General features: G+C 40.2%; 1 protein-coding gene across 1 annotated transcript in view; it reads left to right on the top strand.

Annotated features, from left to right (window-relative positions):
- The first annotated feature begins 226 nt into the window (after positions 1 to 226).
- zer1 (zyg-11 related, cell cycle regulator) overlaps positions 227 to 20,521 on the top strand; it is a 31,117-nt gene continuing 10,822 nt past the window's right edge. Inside the window, exons 1-12 of the mRNA XM_049604021.1 lie at positions 227 to 359; positions 2,829 to 3,046; positions 3,165 to 3,315; positions 6,028 to 6,482; positions 10,516 to 10,689; positions 11,637 to 11,751; positions 11,969 to 12,115; positions 12,247 to 12,420; positions 15,337 to 15,552; positions 17,917 to 17,958; positions 18,130 to 18,249; positions 19,140 to 19,255. Of these exons, the coding sequence (XP_049459978.1) occupies positions 2,880 to 3,046; positions 3,165 to 3,315; positions 6,028 to 6,482; positions 10,516 to 10,689; positions 11,637 to 11,751; positions 11,969 to 12,115; positions 12,247 to 12,420; positions 15,337 to 15,552; positions 17,917 to 17,958; positions 18,130 to 18,249; positions 19,140 to 19,255 (1,877 nt within the window). The 5' untranslated portion in view covers positions 227 to 359; positions 2,829 to 2,879. The remainder of the gene's footprint in view (positions 360 to 2,828; positions 3,047 to 3,164; positions 3,316 to 6,027; positions 6,483 to 10,515; positions 10,690 to 11,636; positions 11,752 to 11,968; positions 12,116 to 12,246; positions 12,421 to 15,336; positions 15,553 to 17,916; positions 17,959 to 18,129; positions 18,250 to 19,139; positions 19,256 to 20,521) is intronic.

Here is a 20,521-nt window from a genome sequence, read left to right as displayed (position 1 = left end):
ACCATGAAGCTCATACAGTGCTTATTAATACAGCGATCACGACTAGTAATTACATCTACCAATAATTATATCGCCTACACATGCATCAGGTTAATAAAACAGGAATAAAAGATATTTACTGGTGACACAAAGACCAGAATAATAATTGATGGACGAGTGATGGGATAAGAAGAGGAAGAGGAGGAGGAGGAACAGGAAGAGGAGATGGGGAAAAACGGGGAGGAGGAGAAGAAGTAGAAGGAGGAGGAGCTATCCGTTTGTTGACATCGGGTAAAAACGACTATCAGATGAGTGAAGACTGATGATAATAACTCAATTTCTCGCCGTCATCAAGACATACAGCCTTGGCGAAAGCTAAGGTAAACCAGTGCTTGATGAGCCATCTGCTCACACACAGCTGACCGCTGTTTGTAGCCTGCATTTCCACATAAAGCTGTAAGCTAGCGCTAGCCCCACTAGCGTTGTTAGCTTGCATCATAGCAGAGAAAGTCATCGTTAGACACAAGCTAATTGAGAGGTTAAATGCACTGGTGACACCGTATCGGCAAGTTTAGGCTTAACTTAGAATAACAAGTGCTGCTCTTTGGTGTTTTGGGATGGTGTGAGTGAAAAGGCTTATAGTTGTTTTCTGTGTGTTAGCAGCTACCTAGCGTTAGTGTTGTTAAAGTAAAGAATTGTACAGTGTAGCTAGCTGGAAAGCTAGCTAACTTAGTATCAGTCTACTGTGTCTGCCAGGATTTATTGCTATTACTAACTAGCACCGACAAAAAGACAGGGCAAGCTAGGTTACTAGCTTCAGCTCATCAGCAGGAGTCATTCAGCTTATTGTAGATAATATTAGATAATTTTGTTACTAACCGTAAGGTAAAAACAAGTTGTTACAAAGTAGCCAACATTAGTTGCTAACAATAGCCAGCCATGGGCATGACGATTAACTTTGCTAAGCATGAAAAGGTCCACAACGCCTGCAAAGAGATCGTCTAAAAATAAAAATGCGGGCTCAGGTTGTTGGGGAGCTAAGGCATTTTGACAGTAATATGTCAACCAGTTCATTTAGTACACACAGAAAATACTGTAAGAGTGTATAGAACATGAGATAATTGTAATGCCTTGGCAGTGTCTTTGATGTTTTGCCATTATTTTGGATTGAATGTCATTTACTTTGATTGCTAATTGTGTCTGCAGTCAGTTTGTATTTTGTTTGTCACATGGTCCAAGGTAAAAGGACACCACACTGAACATTTTATTTAAGAAAATGTATAGGAATCCAAAACACTAATGTTCAGCTGCAATAAATGCCAAAAACAGTGGAAAAATGAAGGTCATAGTAGCTTATTTTTGCACTTAAAATCACAGTGACTTAGGACACAACTTTACTTTCTGGGCTTTGTACTCTTTAAAATATATTTTAAAATATAAAAGTCTTGACACGTAAACTTTGTAAAGGGCCAGCCTTTCTGGAATAGCATACAAAATGAATGTCAGAGGTAAGCTCTGACAGAGTTGACAAAAAGTCATGTATTTATTAATTTCACAGCTGTTGTAGTGAGGAGCCATTTTATGTTTCAAAGATGCTAAGAGCTCTCTTAATCAAAATACTAATTTTTAAACCATAATTCTTATTTAGTTTGGATTTAAAAGGATTACGGCATCAACCGGTTATGGTTGAGACACACCCTATGAACTCATCAAGAAATAGAAAGCTTACCAGTACTTGAGCAGCATTTCCACCTTTTTGGAAACCAGGAAGTGAGACAGGAGTCCTTGTGATATAGCTAACTCCTTTTTTAAATCACGTACAATGCTCTAATGATCTGGCACCAGAGTACATAACTGAGCTTCTCACACTGTACCGTCCAAACAGGCCCCTCAGGTCTGCTGGTCTGGGTCTTCTAACTGTTCCAGAGTCCAGGTTAAAAACAAAGGGTGATTGAGCCTTTTCAGTTCTTGCCCCTTGGCTTTGGAGCAGCCTCCCACTGACTATCAGATCAGCTGACTCTGTTCACGTCTTTAAATCTCGTTGCAGAACTTATATTTACAGATTGGCCCTTCCTGACAGTTGATAGACTGTGCATGTGGATGTGTATGTATTTGCAGCCATGTATATATATTTGCAGGCTTACAGTGATATATGTGATTATATGTTTATCTAGGTGTATGTATATGGTTATGTTTTATTAATATCACTCTTGTTTTGTATTTTCTTCAACTTGGAAGTTTGAAAAGTGCTCTGCAAAATTACAAAGTCTACAAGTTATTATTATTAGTATTAATATTTTATGCCTGATTAAATTATGTTTTTGTAGTTTTGTATCTGAAGGAGTTGACAAAAATGTACGACACATCTTTAAAGGGTCAACAGTTTTACAAAAAACATATTTTACAACAATGGTGATTATAACAGTACATTTTTACATCAATATTATCAATTTGTAAAGTTAGTTTTACATTTTGAAGGCTTCTAACACCTTTTTGATGTGTTGGAAATTGGAAATTCTCATTTGGGACAAGACTGTTTTCTGGCAGAGGCCAAGTTTAATGTTTAAATAAACAAAACTAAAGCATATCAAAATATTTTAGAAATCACATATTTTAATACATTTAAAAAGAATGGAAATTAGTGCATTGATAAGTATTAATTTTAGGATTTTTTTTTTTTTTTTTTGGCCCAGTTCTCAAGAATGGGAGGTTCACATTTGCGTCCATCACATTGGAAATATGAATTATCCAAGTCAGAATGTCAAGTGTAACTGCTGTGTCCTGCTAGAAGCAGCCTCCTGCGAAAAGAAATTTCTCCAAATCCTTTACTTTGTTCATTGTCTCCTAAGGTCCCCTGTACTGCCCTGTCTTTGATCTGAGCCAGAGAAAAAGAGGCTAACATGGCAGCCAAAGCAGGAGACAACCCAGACAGCCTCATGACTCTGGCAACGATCTTCTGCCTGAGGAACCTTAGGAAGACCATGTGCTACCAGGGATTCAGGAACAAGCTCTGTCTGCGCTCGGACATCTTCCTCCCCAGCGAAATCTGCGACAAGCTGGTCAACACGTAAGTAAATTTCTTCATTTTCATTCTGGCAAGATGCCCCATGTCTGTCAGAGTATTAGCAATACCATGCCTGAAAGGGGCTTTAGATTCAGTGTTGTGTTATTTTTTTGTTTAACAGATACATGGAGTTGGTCCACACAGACAGTAACTTTGAACCAGAGGAGAGCTTCTTCCAACTATTCTCAGACCCTCGCAGCACCAGACTGACCAGAGTACAGCTTAGAGAGGACTTCATAGGTGACAGAGATCTGGAGGCCATAAAAAAACAGGTGGGATGTCAGAAATTAGACAGAGACCAGTTTTTCAGAGTAAGTCTGTGGAAAATGTCAACTAGGAAACTAAAATTAAAAGGACTATTGTTGTTTTTTTACAGTCTCAATCTTTTTTTAGTTTTCTCTCCCATCAGTGTATGATAACATTCTACTCATTTCCCACTGTAATTCTAGAGACAAGTTATCAGTTGACAGTGTGTATGAAACAGCGTAGCACAAGCAACTTTATTATCTAAACCTTTTTATTTAAAAATGAGAACTAAGGAGAACCTTAAAGTTATTAATTTAAGTTATTAACTTAACTATCAGTTTTAAGTGTAAATGTTAGATTTTGGAAAACCACTAACTTCCTCACTCAGTGTTGATCTACCTGACTTACTGTTGGTATGCACCATTTTAGAAAACAATTAATGGTTATAATGGACAGTTTAGGTTCGTCTTTGTGGCAGTAATTAAAGGGTCACTGAGGTATTTTTCAACCTGTACCCTATTTCCTCAGGTTTTTATGTCTATGACTTATGGAAACATCACTTTTTGAAACTGGTCCATTATTGAATAAGAGCACTGCAGCCAGTAGCTGTGAAACAGGCTGCAATGTAACCAAGTGGGGCATTTGCACCACCGCCAGTGTACGTCCACTTTAAGTGTTTTTGCCACTGACAGGCTCAGACTGTTATTTTAAGTGGTTGAAAACATCATGGAAAGGATCCCTAAAGAGATAGACCTTCTTGTTTAAGACCCCTTTTGTTTAACCAGAAAAAAAACAGAAATATCCATCACCCAACCCACCAGACTTCATTTAAGTAAAAAGTAATTTTTGCGTGTATAGAGTCAGCATATTTTCACAAATAACTGGTGAATTAAGGGTTTTATTTTGACCAAACTAGAGTTGCTGATTGTTGAAAAAATGGAAAAACAAAACAAGATGGCTTTTGTAAAGGTACTGACACACCAAGCCGACGGTTGATTCTCGGTCAGTGTTTGGGCGTTGGTGAGTGTGTGCCGCCCTCATTGGCCATTGGTCATTTTTAGCAGAAACATTTCCAAATGGTTGTGTTATTGTTCACTGGCGCACAGTAAATATGGTCTGTTCTTTAAACATTGGATTGGGTTGTTAATGAGCTAACTGGCTCACTAACCTCAAGAGGGCCTTCTGATTCATTTTTTGAATGACGATTACAGACTGCCGCCATTTGCTGGTATGGTGAAGTATGTCCTCTCATGCAGGTGCAGAACATGCCTGTCAGACTAGTGTGTTTGTGTGTAAAATGTTCAACCAGATCTGGTTTTTGTGTTTTTAAATGATTATCCATGTTCACAAAACAGACCATTGAGTTCCTTGAGCAAGTTTTATTTAGCAGTTAGAATGACCCTGGTCACTGTTGTGAAAGAGGTATTACTTTTTGTAAATGCAGCATTCAATCTTGGCCCCTCCCCCCTGCACTGATTGTATGTATACTGTTAGCTAGAGCACTGATGTAGGAATGCTACATGGAGTACCCAAAAATAAGTCCTAAAACCTGGAAGCAAGTTAGCATTTATGCCTTCCCGGTTCCCTCGCCTCAAAGTCAAGTTTTTTTTTTTTTTTAATGGGTTTTCGATTAGATGCCTGAATTAAGGTCTTTGGTTAACACAAGCTTAAGAGACTTTCATGTTTTGTTCTTTGACATAAAATACATCAGTAAAAACCCCACTCAAGACCTTTGAAGCTTCTATGTGTCTTAAAAAAGTCGGTTGCTAAGAAGTGGCTAAATGAGACCACAGAATGTTTTCACGCCAAGCTGCGCTAAAAACAATTTTAGTCTTGTTATGGTGGTGATGTTACGTCATGGGACCGAAGCTTAATTTGTTCATAGCCTAATGTTAGCTTTTTAATTCTGGCAATTGCATTTAGGCTTTCAAGTTTGTAGGCTTATTTTGGGCAATGATCTAAAAGCCAATGGAAAAAGCCCATAGGCTTTTCTTTTTTAAAGAAACTTTTGACTTGGCCTAGGACTTTTTGAATTTGTTTTTATAATGTTTTAATTGATTTACCTTCTTACTGTGTGCTCTAGCACTTTGAGATTTTTTTCTAAATGAAAAGTGCTTTATAAATTAAGTTTATTATTATTGTGCCACTCTAACACAGGCACAGGTGTGCTCATATCCCTTTCAGAAGCTTTAGAATCCAGCCTTGAACTGCAGATTGTCTTCGAAGGCCAGATAAAATAAATCCGTGGTGATAAAATCCAACACTGAGTGTCTTTTGTGATTATTTATCCGTTTTTCCGATTAAAAATGAAAGTTGGGAAATGTTTAATTTTGGGTAAAATGGTCACCAACGGTCCAATCACAGTGCAGAAGTGGCAGGACAAATACCACAAAGACCAGCAGTCAGAGAGGACAAGTGCTGAACAACAACAACAACTGCTGTTTCCAGCTGGAAAAAGAGCACACAGCCTTATTAAAATAACATCAAGGATTGTCTGACCAATGAGAATTTAGTTGGACAAGAGCATATAGACCATCCAATTCACCAACCAACCAGAAGTTTACAGCCCTAGTAATGTATCATAATAGTAATTTATTGTAAATTAACCTGTGGCTCCTACTCCTATAGTGTGTACAGCAATTTAGAGATGATAATCCAGTCATTAATGATTGTAGCATACAAGGTGTGATTGAAATTTTGAAAAATTCACTAATAATTTACTTTGTGTGTTCTTCCAGGACCTGATTGAGCTCCACCTCACTTACTGCAACAGTCTGACATCCCGGAGCTTGAAAACACTGACCTGCTTCCGTGAGACCTTGGTGTCTCTTTGTCTCTTCGGCTGCAGCCACATCTTCCACAGGAAGCGTGGCGCTCCTCTCGCCTGCAATGAAGACACCGAGGACGAGGAGGAGGAGACCCCAGCTTCTAGGCAAGCATTAGAGACAGATTTTAACTTTCAGGGGTTCAACCGCCTCAGGTTGCTCAACTTAGGTGGCCTGCCTGACGGGTTGGATGCTGAGACCCTGCTCAAACCCCTGAAGTCACTCACCTCACTAGATCTGTCTAACGTACAATTGCTGGGAACAACTTTTCTCACGCAGTGGAAACACAGACTGGCATCTCTTGTTCTCTACAATGTGGACCTGTCAGAGGAGTTGGTCAATACAGTGGTGGAGATCGTTAATCTCAGGTAAGGTGGGCTTTTATGTACCAGTAGTCATTGTGCTCTTTGATTTTACGTCATTGTCAGAAAGAATTCTGAAATTTGTCGTGTGTCCCAGGACATCAACTGTTTAATATCCCTAAATACAAAAATACAAAACATTTAACCAAACAACAAAACCATTTAACAAATGCTACAAATATTCCAACAAATGCTACAAACAGACATTAAAAAAAGGGAATGCAGTGCAACAAATTACTGATTACCTATGACATTCAGTGTTGAACCCAGGTTACTTAGAAGCCATACTCTTGATTAATATGTTGACAGATTGAGGGACAAATGAGTACATCAGCCCGTTCAGTAGAGCCACTTAACATACATTGTAATTACATTTCTTGTGTGTATTGCCAGTTGATTGTGCCTGCTTCATATATGCTAGTGGCAGACCATGGCACACATTTTACCAACATGTAGGTTGTCGTAGAAATTTGCATGTGAAGTCAAGTTCTGTGTATCTTCATCTCATTCAACCAAGTTAAAATACAATTATCCACTGGACTAAAGTTGTAGAGATAAAAATGTTTATGGACTCATTAGAGACGTCTCGATGAGGATCTGCTATCCTTTTTAGGTGCTTTTAGGTGTTACAGCTCGACAAGGCCATTTAATTGGCCTTCTGTCCTTGCCCCAGTATACAAGCATGGGAGGGAAATCAGTTTATTGACTGAAGTATGTCTGACTTTGCTGCGATAGGTGGAGATATGCCCCCTATCATCTTGTTATTATTGGACCTTTTTCCCCTTTGACCTATTACTTCACAGACCAAACAATCGACAAAGAAGTTAGCTATGGTTAGCTGGCGGCAAACTGGTACTGTGGTGGACAACTTAAGAGCTCTGCACATTTTGTACGTGCTGTACGCTTTACTTTTTGTGCATGTTGTTACCAGCTTCTTCTTCTGTTACCCATGTAATGGTATTTGACTTGTGGGTCAAAGCCTGGGGGGGGGACTATAAAGCATGTGCAGAGCACCTGTTTGGGTCCATGTAGGAGTAATTTGATTCCCATTTACATTATCTGGGTGTGTTAGTCCGACTTTGAGAAATATGATTTAGTTCAGCTTTTTCTAATGTCATGTAAATGTACTGAGTGAAACTGCATTTACCCTCATATGCTGAAGGACCACATTGAGGTTTAGCAGTGGACGAATAGAAGAAAAGCTGCAATGCTTAAAACTGTTGGTCATGCAATATGTATTTTATGGCATTCCAGTTCAGATATGCAAAATATGGAAGGATGGAATGGAAATTTATACATGTATTTGCTGCACCTAATGTGTCGCAGATAAAAAAGAAAATGCTGAGTTACTTTCCTAGAGCTCTCCACCCAGCACCGCAACATTAGCTGTTATATTATTATTTATCTGTTTATAGATATGATTAGGTCAAAGGAGTTGAAAAGTTTACAAAAATGTCATACAGTCTCTCTTTCAGTATGAATGTTCAGTTGTAGTTCCACAAATGTTTTTTTCTTCAACTTCAGCAGTAGAAGAAAAGTCAAAGCAGCCCAGCATCAGATCTTATTGAATGGCACTTAAGGCAAATCAGATGGTCAAAAGCTAGGTTCATTTGAATTTATTTTATGGGGACATTGTAATTTAACATTCTTCCAGTACAGAGAATTAAAGTAATGTACAGAAAGTTTTTAGCTTTTACTAATTTTCAACTCTTGTTCCATGTTGGGCGGGCCCATCTACTTTCTTTCCAGGGTTTTTTAAATGGAAACACCCACTCAGCTCTCAGCAAAAAGCAATGGTGTAGGTTAGAGTGGTGAGTGCTGATGAAAATAATAACTGAAAAGGTTAGTTTGGGTTTTTTGAAATGGGGTTGTATGAGATACCTATCCATAGTCATTGTACTATTTTTACTTCTTTATCTTGCTGTCACACAGCCCTAGGAAACTGAAACCATTATATCGCTCTCCTCAAAGCCACCAGACTCCTTTGACAAAAACAGTAGTTTTACTGCACAGAACACACAGTAACAGCGTTTGTTGTTATTGTGCGACTTTTGGATCCAAACTAATGTGGCATCCACAGCAGTACGTTGCTTACCTTATGTGCCAATTAGGATCTAATTTTGAAGATCAATAACACACAATTTTCAAAGGAGGCTTGGCTCAGTCACAAAGAGGAACATCAAGTGGGCTGGGGGGGATTTTTATGTAGCAACATCATCATACAGAAACCTAAGTCACGTGGGGAAATGTGCCAAGAGGGGCTTGGGAAAATAGCATTTTGACACCAAAACATACATACTTTGACCAAAATTTGAATGTTTGGATTTGAGTATATAAGTACGACAGAGTATTAGGGCCTGTGAAGAAGTCATAATATTACGATAATAAAGTCATAATTTAATGAGGAAAAAAGTCATAATATTACGAGAATTAAGTCGTAGTTTTTAAGGAAATAATCAACAACAAACAGAATGAACCTGCTTGCGGCAGCTGCTCTTTGTCTCAGGTGTGTTGCCTCGACACACACATTTGGAGGCAGGGCCGGAGTGGGACTCATTTTCAGCCCTGGAGTTTCATGCCTCAGACCAGCCCACTTTAGATCACGACCTATTTTAACCTTACATGTTAAGTCTACAATAGTGCACTATTCTCTAAAGCCTTGTAATTTAGTGTATTTTTCTAAAATATTTCCAATTCAGTGCAAGTAAGGGTTGCTTCACAATATAGATTTATTTCAACATAAGTGCACATCTCCAACATTATTCTTAACAACACAACATCCTTTTCAACAATATTAGAATCTATATTCTGTTCAAATAAGTAGTGCCCACTCTGGACTTGTGGGCTCATGGCTGGTGCTTGGTGCTGGATCTTGCTTCTGAGGGGCTACAAGACAAAGTTCCCAGTTATGTGGCGTCGCATCATAGAAGACAGGAGACAGCGCCAGTAGCTCAGTCTGTAGGGACTTGGGTTGGGAACTTGCCTGTTCAAGTCCCCATCCGGACCAAATATGGAGCGTAGACTGGTAGCTGGAGAGGTGCCAGTTCACCTCCTGGGCACTGCCAAGGTGCCCTTGAGCAAGGCACGGAACCCCCGAAACTAGCATAAATCAGGAATAATGAATTTTTTTCCACTGCATTGTGGTGTCAGTCTCATAGAATTTGACAACTGAAAAAAAAAACCCAACAAAGTGCTAAAAAGTGCATATAGTGTTCCCTTTGTGCCTCTGTAACACATTATAGGCTGACTTAGAGTTGTGGTGGCATTCACTTGTTCTCCAAGATGAGATCAGAATGATGCAAATTGGATGGCGTTGTGCTGCCTGTGTACTTTACGTTTATGAGACAGTTATTACATATCACGTAGTCTTTATTGATTTTGTTTGTCCATCTGTGTTGCAAAAGCCTAGACTTTTGACTTGGTTTTGTCAAACTCAAATTGGCATGGGAAACCATTTAGAGCACCTGTTTTAAAAAAAATATATTGATATTTGGCACCAGTGTATCAGTAACGAATCACAAGAGTAAGTAATAAGATATATTGTAGTATCAATATTTTGTCCAACCACTAGCCATAATTGATATTTTTCCAATAATGTATGATATGAAAATGTGAAACAGGATACAAATATAATTCCAAACAAGTTCACCATGTGAACTTAAAATGTGTCTTGTGTCAGTTTTGTCAAAAAAAAAAAAATCAGTTATTGCAGGTTTAATGAACATGCAATATCTAATGTAACCTAATTACATCATCCTTAAATGATGGACTACTGGGGATATTTTGCAGGCATGGGATGATTTTTATTAGAAATGTAAAATTTCACTTTTGTTTTTATTGATTTACATCTTTTAATGATAGTGGATTAAAAGATTTGGTGTTTTCCAGTCTGTCCTAATATATTTGCTCCCATTGCAAAGACAATATCAGTTTTTATAACATTTGTAAAGGTATTCATTTTCCTGCCCCAATACAAAAGTTCCACTAATTATTTGAAAAGAATGTGTCAGTGTCATTGACGAAACTCTGCATTCCTCAGGCATCTTGACATCTCGCGGGAGAGCAGACGGACCTCTAAATCTAAGATGACTAGGAAAATCCTGACGGCCATCGTACAGCGTCTGGTCAACCTGGTGTCGCTGGACATCTCAGGCCACATTATGCAAGACAACTGCACAGTTCCACACTTTGAAGAAGCCATGGGACGGCCAAGGTGAGTAACCAACTCCAGAGTGTACCTAGGATGTAAAAAATGTCTGATTCAGAAATTTTATGCCTCCGCGCTGGCAATAGTCATGGTCAAAAGAATTATGTTTTCAGGTTGTTTGTCCATTCGTCCCATTCTTGTGAATGCAGTATTTCAAGAACACCTGGGGGGAATATATTCAGATTTTGCATAACTGTCCACATGGTCTCAGTGATGAACTGATTAGATTTCGATGGTCAAAGGTCGGTCACTGTGAACACCTTGAGGGAATTTCTTCAACCATGGTAAAAACGCTTGGACTCAACGATGAACTGATAAGACTTTGGTGATCAGGGTCATTGTAACCTCGTCTGTCTTATGCTCATAAACACGATATCTCAAGAACGCATTGAGAGAATTTCCTCAAATTTGGCACAAACTTGACATAGACTCAAGCAATGAACTGATTAAATTTTGGTGGTCAAGATAAAGATCAAAGTCACTGTGACCTCATAATTCATGTTTTTGGTCAAAACTCAAGAATTCATATACTAATTATGACAAAATTTAACAAAAATGTCTAATGGGATGAAAGTATGAAGTGATGACAGTATATATCCAAAAAGTCAAAGGTCAGCATCACTGTGACATCATAATGTTCTGCAAATGTTCTGCAAAAACCATTATTTAACCAAAGGTCATTATTTAACGTCATATCTCAAGAACAGAGGGGGAGACATTTGGTCAGATGCTGAATTGGTAACACTAATCTTGTCCACCTTGAAACTGTGCTGATTATATAGACCTTCTGTGCTGTTGGGGTGTGAAGCATCCATATTTTCACAGACATCGATGTAAACTGTGACTGCAACTTCACTACATACAACTGCAAGGCAGTAATTCTAGTACTGTATGTTATTTAATCCCAGATGAGCAGTGAACTTCTGAACAAACCAGGTTTTTCTCTCTTTTAGCATTGAGCCATGCAAGAGCAGCATCTATCCTTTCCAGGAGTTGAAGAGGCCCCTGCAGTTCCTGGGCTTGTATGACACCACCCTCTGTAATGTGACACACATCCCTGCTTATAAGGTACCGGATATTGAAAGGGTCGGACACACATATCTATTTACGGCTGATAATAGTTGGTTACAACTAAAGCGACAGTCCATTCTGACAAACTAGTTAAAGCATTCTGTGATTGAAATGAAAAAAATGTTTTTCAAAAAACAGTCACATGTGAATATGAACAGGTTATTAACAGGTTTTGTTCTGTGAGTTACATCTTTGTGGTGCCGCCCTTTTTCAGGTGACGGGATCAAAGAACGAAGACCAGGTCCTGAATGCCATTGAGGCTTACACAGAGTTCCGCCCTGAGTTGGCCCACAGAGCCATCAATCAGCTGTTTGACATCGCAAGGATACAACACTGCAGCCAATTGCTGCGAGCTTTGCAAGTATGATCAGTTTAAGTTGTTTTTATAGGAGGTGACACTAGTGACTTCCAATTAAATCTTGATGCCACAATTCCACATTTTATTCCTGTGCCACTCTCACATACCTCTCCTTTAAACATCTGTCCTTTCAGCTTGTGATTGCAGCATTGAAGTGCCATAAATATGAAAAGAGCGTCCAGGTGACGGGCAGTGCCGCTCTCTTCTACCTGACCAACACAGAGTACCGCAGTGACCAGAGTGTGCGGTTGCGCAGAGAGGTCATTCAGGTGGTGCTAAATGGAATGGAGCAGTACCAGGAGGTCACTGTAAGTCTACTCTGTGGCCTAACCCCCATCTTTGATAAGCCAGGCTCTACTTGAAATTCATACCAATACCAAAGCCAATACAGACAGAATACTTATGCATTCAGTTATTTTGTGCTGAATGTATAGAAAAATTAGATCAATCTGTAGAATTTTTGTTTTTAAACTATTTCTGTTGAGCAGTATCAAACTATCTTAATTACATCCACTATTATTAAATGTTGTTCAAAAAGTCACAAAGTATAAACTCAGCCAAATAAAGACTCATAGGCCTTTTTGATCTACATTATGTTAATAATAATAATGATAATAACATTAATAATACATTTTATTTGTATAGCGGTTTTCAAAACACTCAAAGACACTTTACAAAATAAAAACAACACAGTTAAGAGCAAGAATGGGGATTGAATGCAAGCCTGAACAGGTGGGTTTTAAGCAAAGATTTGAAGGAGTTTAAGCCTGTACAGTTATGGATGTGTTGGGGGAGAGAGTTCCAGAGGGAGAGGACAGCAGTGGAGAAGGCTTTGTCCCCCCAGGTTTTGTGCTTGGTCCTGTATGGTGGAGAGAAGAGATTTGCATCAGAGGAGCGGAGACTGTGGGAGGGGGTATGACAGTGCAACAGGTCAGTGAGGTAAGATGGGGCCTGGTTATGGAGGGCTTTGAAGTTGAGGAGAAGGACTTTGAACTGAATGTGTTGAGGAATTGGGAGCCAGTGGAGGTTCTGAAGGACAGGCCTGATATGGTCCTGGGAGCGGGAATGGGTGAAGAGATGGGCAGCAGAGTTCTGGATGTACTGCAGTTTATTGAGGACTTTAGAAGATGAACCATACAGAATGCTATTGCAGTAGTCGAGTCTGGATGTGATGAATACGTGAATCAGAGTTTCTGCAGTTGAGAAGGTGAGTGAGGGGCGGAGCCGAGCTATGTTTTTAGATGGAAGAAAGTGGTTTTAGTGATATGATTGACATGTGGTTGAAATGAAAGGTTGCTGTCGAAAGTGACTCCGAGGTTGCGTAGAACATTAAGACTGAATATATGGATGGTTTTAGTAAGGGAACTGGGGTCGATTATGATCATGTCTGATTTGTCACAATTGAGTTGTAGAAAGTTAGTTCACATCCAGGATTTTATTACAGTGAGGCAAATGTGGAGCAGATTGCTTCAGTGATGGATTTTGTGGCGATGTAGATCTGGACGTCGTCGGCATAGCAGTGGAAATGGAGGCCATATTGGCGGATGATGTTACCAAGCGGGAGGATGTGAAGGATGAAAAGGAGAGGACCAAGCACAGAACCCTGGGGGACGCCTTGGTACAGAGGAGTGGTGGAGGAGGTGCAGTTACTGATATGGATGAGTTGCTGTCTGTTGGAGAGATATGATCTGAACCAGGAGATAGTCGTGCCAGTGATGTTGTAACAGGTTAAGACGGGAGAGGAGGGTGGAGTGGTTGATTGTGTCAAACGCAGCAGTGACATCGAGCATGATGAGGATGTTGAGGTGTCCAGAGTTGGCGGAGAGGAGGAGGTCGTTGGTGACTTTGAGAAGAGCTGTTTCAGTGCTGTGCTGTGGCCGGAACCCGGATTGAAACGTCTCAAATAGGTCGTTGGAGGTGAGGTGGGTTTTGAGGTGAGTGGCAACAACGTGCTCCAGGATTTTTGATAGAAAGGGGAGCTTGGAGATAGGCCGGAAGTTGGTCATGATGTCGGGATTGAGTCCGGGTTTTTTGAGGATAGGGGCGAGTTTCAGAGGATCTGGGACTAAGCTGGAGCTGAGGAAGGCATTGATGATTCTGGAGATGAGTGGGGAGATAGAAGGGAGACAGGACTTAACAAGTGAGGAAGGGATTGGGTCGTGAACTGATGTAGAGTTACTTATACCTGTAGTGGCTTTTGTGAGGTCCAGAGGGGTTAGAGGGGTGAAGTGTGACAATGGCAGAACAGAGGTGGGGGGAAGAACAGGTGGAGGGGTCGGGAAGGGAGGGGAGGTGGTCAGGTTGCTGTACATGGTGCTAATTTTGTTTGGAAGAATGACAAGAATGAATTGCACTTGTCAACTGTGAAGGATGTGGAGGTGTTGTCGATGGGTTTCAGAAGTTTGTTTATTGTGGACAAAAGAGTTTTGGGGTTGTTGGAGCCAGAGTGGATGAGATGAGAGTAGTAGTTGGACTGGGCTGTGTTCAGGGTGTTCTTGTAGTGTAGCAGCTGGTCTGTGTAGACTTGAAGGTGAACTGTTAGGCTAGTCTTCTTGTAGAGTCTTTCCAGCTGATGCTTTCGGGATTTCATGGCATGGAGCTCAGGGGTGTACCAGGGGGCAGAGTGAGTGAAGGAGACAGTTTCAGTTTTGATGGGGGCCAACTGAGTTAGGAAGGAGGAGAGGGTGGTGTTATAATAGGATGAGGCTTTTGTTGTTCAGAGATTGTGTGTTGAATAGAGCCAGTTTCAGATGATGTTACTTAAGGACGGTCTTAGAGGACTGAGGAATAATAATGGGTTGTAAATTCTGGGCATGTCTGTGAGCAAAGTGAGGCTTGATTGAGTAGGGTCATTCAGTGATGATAACAGGAATGTTTGTGGGAGGCAGAACATAATTGGTGGAAACATATTGTGAAGGGCTGGGAACTGTAGGATGTTTGGGATTTGACCTGGAGCTGGCTGTTGAGGTTAGTGGCAGTTGCAGTTGGAGTCTGTAGGGGGAGAGGTTGTGGGAGCCAGTACTCGTAGAATGATCTGTAGAGGAAGAAGAGGAATGCATTGAGGGGGGGGTGGGGCATGTAAACAGTCACGGACGTGTGTTTTTTACGTGGTGTGTACAGTGTGCGCTATGTTGGCTGCTAGCATGTCGCTACCTAATTTGCTCGGGTGCAGTCTGTCATGCCTTTCTGTGTCTCCCTCTGTCCCCGTCCCTGTCCCACACCAGGTCCAGAGGAACTGCTGCTTGACTCTGTGTAACTTCAGTATTCCAGAGGAGCTGGAGTTCCAGTACAGTCGGGTCAACCAGCTGCTGCTGAAAATCCTGGAACCAGCCAGGCAGGATGAGTCCATCCAGAGAATTGCTGTGCACCTCTGCAATGCTTTGGTCTGTCAGGTGGACAACCATCACAAGGAAGCAGTGGGAAAGATGGGATTTGTCAAGGTAACATCAAGATGATCTTTACTCTTACTGAGTATTCCTGTAATTGTCCAATAAAAATGGGGCAATTACAACAATTCTTGAGTACAGATTATCTTTCCACTGTTGTTGTGAGCTGTGATTTTCTGCTAAATGAGGTAAGATTTTATTTGTGCTACTGATATTGCCTTATACCTTTGGGGGGAAAAAAACCATGCCAAGTTCCACTTAATTTATTAAGCTTTTTAAATCTTTGTGAGGAAATTCATCCTCTGTATATGAGTTATACTAAGAGCTGTGGGCAGCCACAGAATAATTATTCTAAGTAATTTCACTGTGTTAGAGATCTTTTAGGCAGACAAAGGCAAGCCTCTAATAGTATACTGAGTTCACGGAGGTGGTGCAGTGGGCAGTGTATGTGTGTTTGGCTGTAGAGGACTTAAAAAAGACAAGAGGATACAGAATAAACTTGCAATGCACTGTGTTGATCAGTCAACTCAATGCAAGCATACATACCAGTCATAATGCTATATATGATTGCACAAATTTACTGTTCACTTCAGAGACATCACAGTAGAGGATGCAACAGAGAATGCAACAGTGTAGGCCCGTCACGAAAATTATGTTAGTGCCTTAATGTACGCTACATTGATGTAACCTTCGATATTGCCTCTTGTGTTTAGGATACATGCATGTTTGTTGACGTAATGCCAGGTTCAGACTACACGATATCAGCCTGATCAGAGCCCGACGCAGCTATTGTATGGTGCAGCTCAGATCGTGAAGGACAATCAATATTGTTTGTTTTAATCCATTGTTTTATTCGTGTAGTGTGTCACAGTGGACGACAACCGCTGCCAGGCTTTGATTGTGAAACGTGCAGAAACTTGTTGTGGAGGATTCAGTGACTTGCATAGTTGGCATGCAGCACTTCAAATGTAGCTCCTGCCATCTGGTGGCACTTTTTTATGTTACTATAATAACAGTTAGGCTGGGATATGAAGGACCATAGTGACTGAAATAATTGTAATAATAATAAAAATAGGACAAGAATAATCTGATGACATCACAAACGTCGTGAAAGACGACCAGGGATGATTGGTCATGGACCAATGTGCGGTCTGTCCTGTCTGTTGCCCAAGTCACGGCAAGATTTTATCACTCCACAACGGCCTGATCTGACATAGTGACTGTCAAAAAGGACAAAAAATGTCATGTAGTCTGAACGTGGCATAACAGTGTCACCAACATTTTAGCCAGCACGATGCCTGAATAAACTGCAGTGTTTTTCCAAACTATTTTAAAATGTGGGCACAGCAATTCTCCCTTCTTTTTTTTTTTTTTCCCTTTTTCACCCCACTTACTTGCATGAGTCACAAGAAAAATAAAACAACTCTTCAAAGACAGCACAGCGTAGCTTACTGGAAGCAAGCAGCTGCACTTTTGGAGTGGAAGAGACGCAGTCCTGATTGATAGTGTTAGCTTGCTAACCCCTGGCAAGAAGTCAAAAAGTTTGTTGTTTGTAGTTTTACCTTCCAACAACTTCATCCTCCACTCTGTAAACCCACCAGCAAACTATCCGGCTCCCAGGCCGTCTGTCCCCGGGAGCCAACTGCAGCACACTGGCTGGTTAAAAGTGGTAACTGGAGTGTTTCCAGAGTTTCACTAACCTTGTCTATTAGTCACAAGATGCATCACTTGCATCACTTTGTTTTTCATTGGCCAAATTTTGTCTTTTGTCTTTTTTGGCTACCCCTATAAAAGTACGATTGTATATATACTTTCTAATATATATTACTTAAAAAAATATGTTAAATGTGTGTTTCATATTCAAATTCCAATGTCTGAGTATTCTTAAGAATTAAAAGTTTATTGCTCTTTGAAAGGCTGTGCTTGCTTTATTATGCAATTGTATAGTTATTATATCAGTGGCATAAAATAGTTTCAAAACGACAATAGCCTCATTTATCGAAGTTATTTCTGTGACAATACAGCGTCCAGCAAAAGTAGTTATGGTGACAGGCCTACTACTGTTGTAACTTTCCTAAGTTGAACACACCTTTTATAGTCAAGTACAAACTAATGTGCAGTGTCTTTCAACTGGACTCATGATTTGTATTTCATCTGTTATTTTTTGATTACATATGGTCAAAACAACTACATACTGATATAAGCTTTCAAATCTCTTTTTCATCCATCACCTTCTTCTTTCTTGGTACTGTGTGGTGATTTTGGAAAATCTGTTATCCTATAGCAACACACCCACACGGACACAGCCCACAATATTGTTTTGCCCTAGTGGCACCATCGGTGTGAAATTATCCTGACAGCTGTCAGCGGATTATATTTAAAGTTTTGTTTTCTTTGATTTTATTTCCTCCTCCACAGACAATGTTGAATTTAATACAGAAGAAGCTGCAGGACAGAATGGTGAGTCTCAGTTTTATTCCTTCTGAGTCTTTTGAACTTGAAATGTTATAGACACACCTGACCCAGTAGAGTATTGTAACCAATATTCTTGCCTGCATCACACATATGTGTGTGTAACAATCAAATGTAGGGGATTCATGCCATAAAGATTGTGTGTTTGTTTCCCCTCAGTGTGACCAGGTGATGGAGTTTTCCTGGAGCGCTCTGTGGAACATTACTGATGAGACGCCCGACAATTGTCAGATGTTCCTCAACTGTCGGGGCATGAGTCTGTTTCTGGAGTGTCTACAGGTGAGTCAACACCCTCCAACACTGCATCTGTTGTGCCTTTTCTGAAACCATAAGAACCCACTAAAGCCTCCTGCAGACAGTGAGATTTTAGCAATCTTATAAGTTTAATGCAAGCTACACTGTACGACATGGATCTAATAAGCCTGGGTACGACGTTAAGTTTGAGACTGCAGATTGTACAATTACAACACCTACTGAATCACAGGCTACATCATCAGCATGTGTCATCCATCTACGTTGTGCGATTCATGTTTGTTTTAATTTTTCTAAAACAAACATGAATCGCGCTCTTGCTATAGTGGCATTTCTGTGTGTAGAAAAAAGTCTTGAGAAGAATGTGGACAAAGTTGTGGCTGGGGAAAAGAGGCAAACTTGGCATGCAAATTTTACTACAAGAGCTCGAAATAAGTATTATTAGCGTCTACTAGCATTTAGCGTTGTTGCGCCAATCTGTGTGTCATTTCATGCTGCGTTTATGTTGGTTGGTTAGTATACGTAGGTTGTAACAGCAGTCACACACTGAGATGGTCTCAAATTTCTGACACTGTCAGAATTTCATTCCAGGCTGTCTTTGATTGGAAGACCGTGATAATGACCATCCTTGAACCTCTCTCACTGTACCACACACTGTGTGTGTGTAGACGTTTAAGAGCCATGACCAAAGATATTGCCACGTTTCTTTCACGTTCGTCATCATTCGTCCGGGACAGCCCAAAATCGCATAGTGTACACTAGGCTTAAGCTGACTTAAGGATTTGTTGCTTACATCTTAGAAATATATACAAGTGTGTACCTTAGTTATTATGCTTTTGAACTATAGGGCAGTAGTCTCCTGATATTTCCACTGTGTCTTGATATACCTCTCCTTTCACGATATGATCTTACTTCAGGAGTTTCCAGACAAGCAGGAGCTTCACCGCAACATGTTGGGACTTTTGGGAAATGTTGCTGAGGTCAAAGCACTGAGGCCACAGCTGCTCACCCCACAGTTCATCACTGTATTCAGGTAAGAGAGCTGTTAAAAATCAGTACAAAATAAATGAATTACAAAATGCTTCTGTCAACCTCTCCAGTTCATTAATTAAACAGCAACACCTATTAGAAGTGTGCTTGCCAAGGTGTCAGAAATACAAGATATTCTAACTCAACATTGTGGTTGCCCTAATGCTGTTTTCATACAAAGGAGATAAAGCTACAGCGTGACCAGCTACATTGTCCCTGAGTCAGCATTGGAGTGTTGCGCAGGCAGTTGTTGCCTCAGTTATGTCGCCACGGGCTTGTGTGTAACTTGCAACAAAGAACCTCAACTGAGCGTAATCTAAAGTTTGTATATGGTCAGATCAAAATCTGATCCCCATTTGAACATAACATTTTGCCACTCCATCGCATCCCCTACTGCACCACAATACATAGAAAGCTAGCATAGCGTCAGCTAACTCAGCTAAATAACACAGCACCACAGCTAGAAACAAAAACGTATGATTGGTTGATGCTTCGCCCCGTCATTGGAGCACAAAAAAACGTTAAGGCCAGCTCAGGTTTGATTTGTAGTATGTCATGCATGTCTGCAGTGCATGGCATCAGTTTGTAGCTTCATGTCACTGGCCTTCATTGAAAATTACTTGTAGCCTGTTGTTGTATCGCTCATAGTGTGAACACAACATTAGTGTAATATACAGTCACTGCTCAAACAAATGAAAGCTAGGGCAAAATATTTTAAATGATATGTATTTTATTACTTTGCATGGAGGCTTGAATGTACACAGTGAGACAAACTACTGTACATACCTATAACTACTAATGCTGATTGGTCTGATGTCCTGGGTTTGAAACAAAAGTCAGTTGAAGTTAGTAAACCCACAATGAAGATGAAAGATGAAATACCAAAGGATACATAGCATTACAATACTGTGGCAGAGCAATAACATTATGACAACAGACTGAAGAGGTTACATATGTAATAATTACATTTCACTGAAATTGTATTTTATATAATTTAATGTGACAAATTTATTGATTAATTGCACCGTGTCCTATCATCGGAGCACCCACACAGCCACACCACAGCCTCACCCACACACATAATAAGGTCTTACTACACTGAATGAGCCAAGACAAGATACAGATAAACAACTAAAATTTTTGAACAACACAACTGAATAAAGGGTTTGTAGACAAAATTGAAATTTGTGTCTGAGGGTTATTATTTTCATACAGACTGCTCATCAGATACTTGCTGTTTTTCTCTGTTCCCACCTCACTGTTGATGCTT

The sequence above is a fragment of the Epinephelus fuscoguttatus genome, linkage group LG18 (genome assembly GCF_011397635.1).
Source record: "Epinephelus fuscoguttatus linkage group LG18, E.fuscoguttatus.final_Chr_v1".
Classification (NCBI taxonomy): domain Eukaryota; kingdom Metazoa; phylum Chordata; class Actinopteri; order Perciformes; family Serranidae; genus Epinephelus; species Epinephelus fuscoguttatus.
The sequence above is the reverse complement of the archived record's forward strand: the minus strand, read 5'-3'. Positions and strand labels throughout refer to the sequence as shown.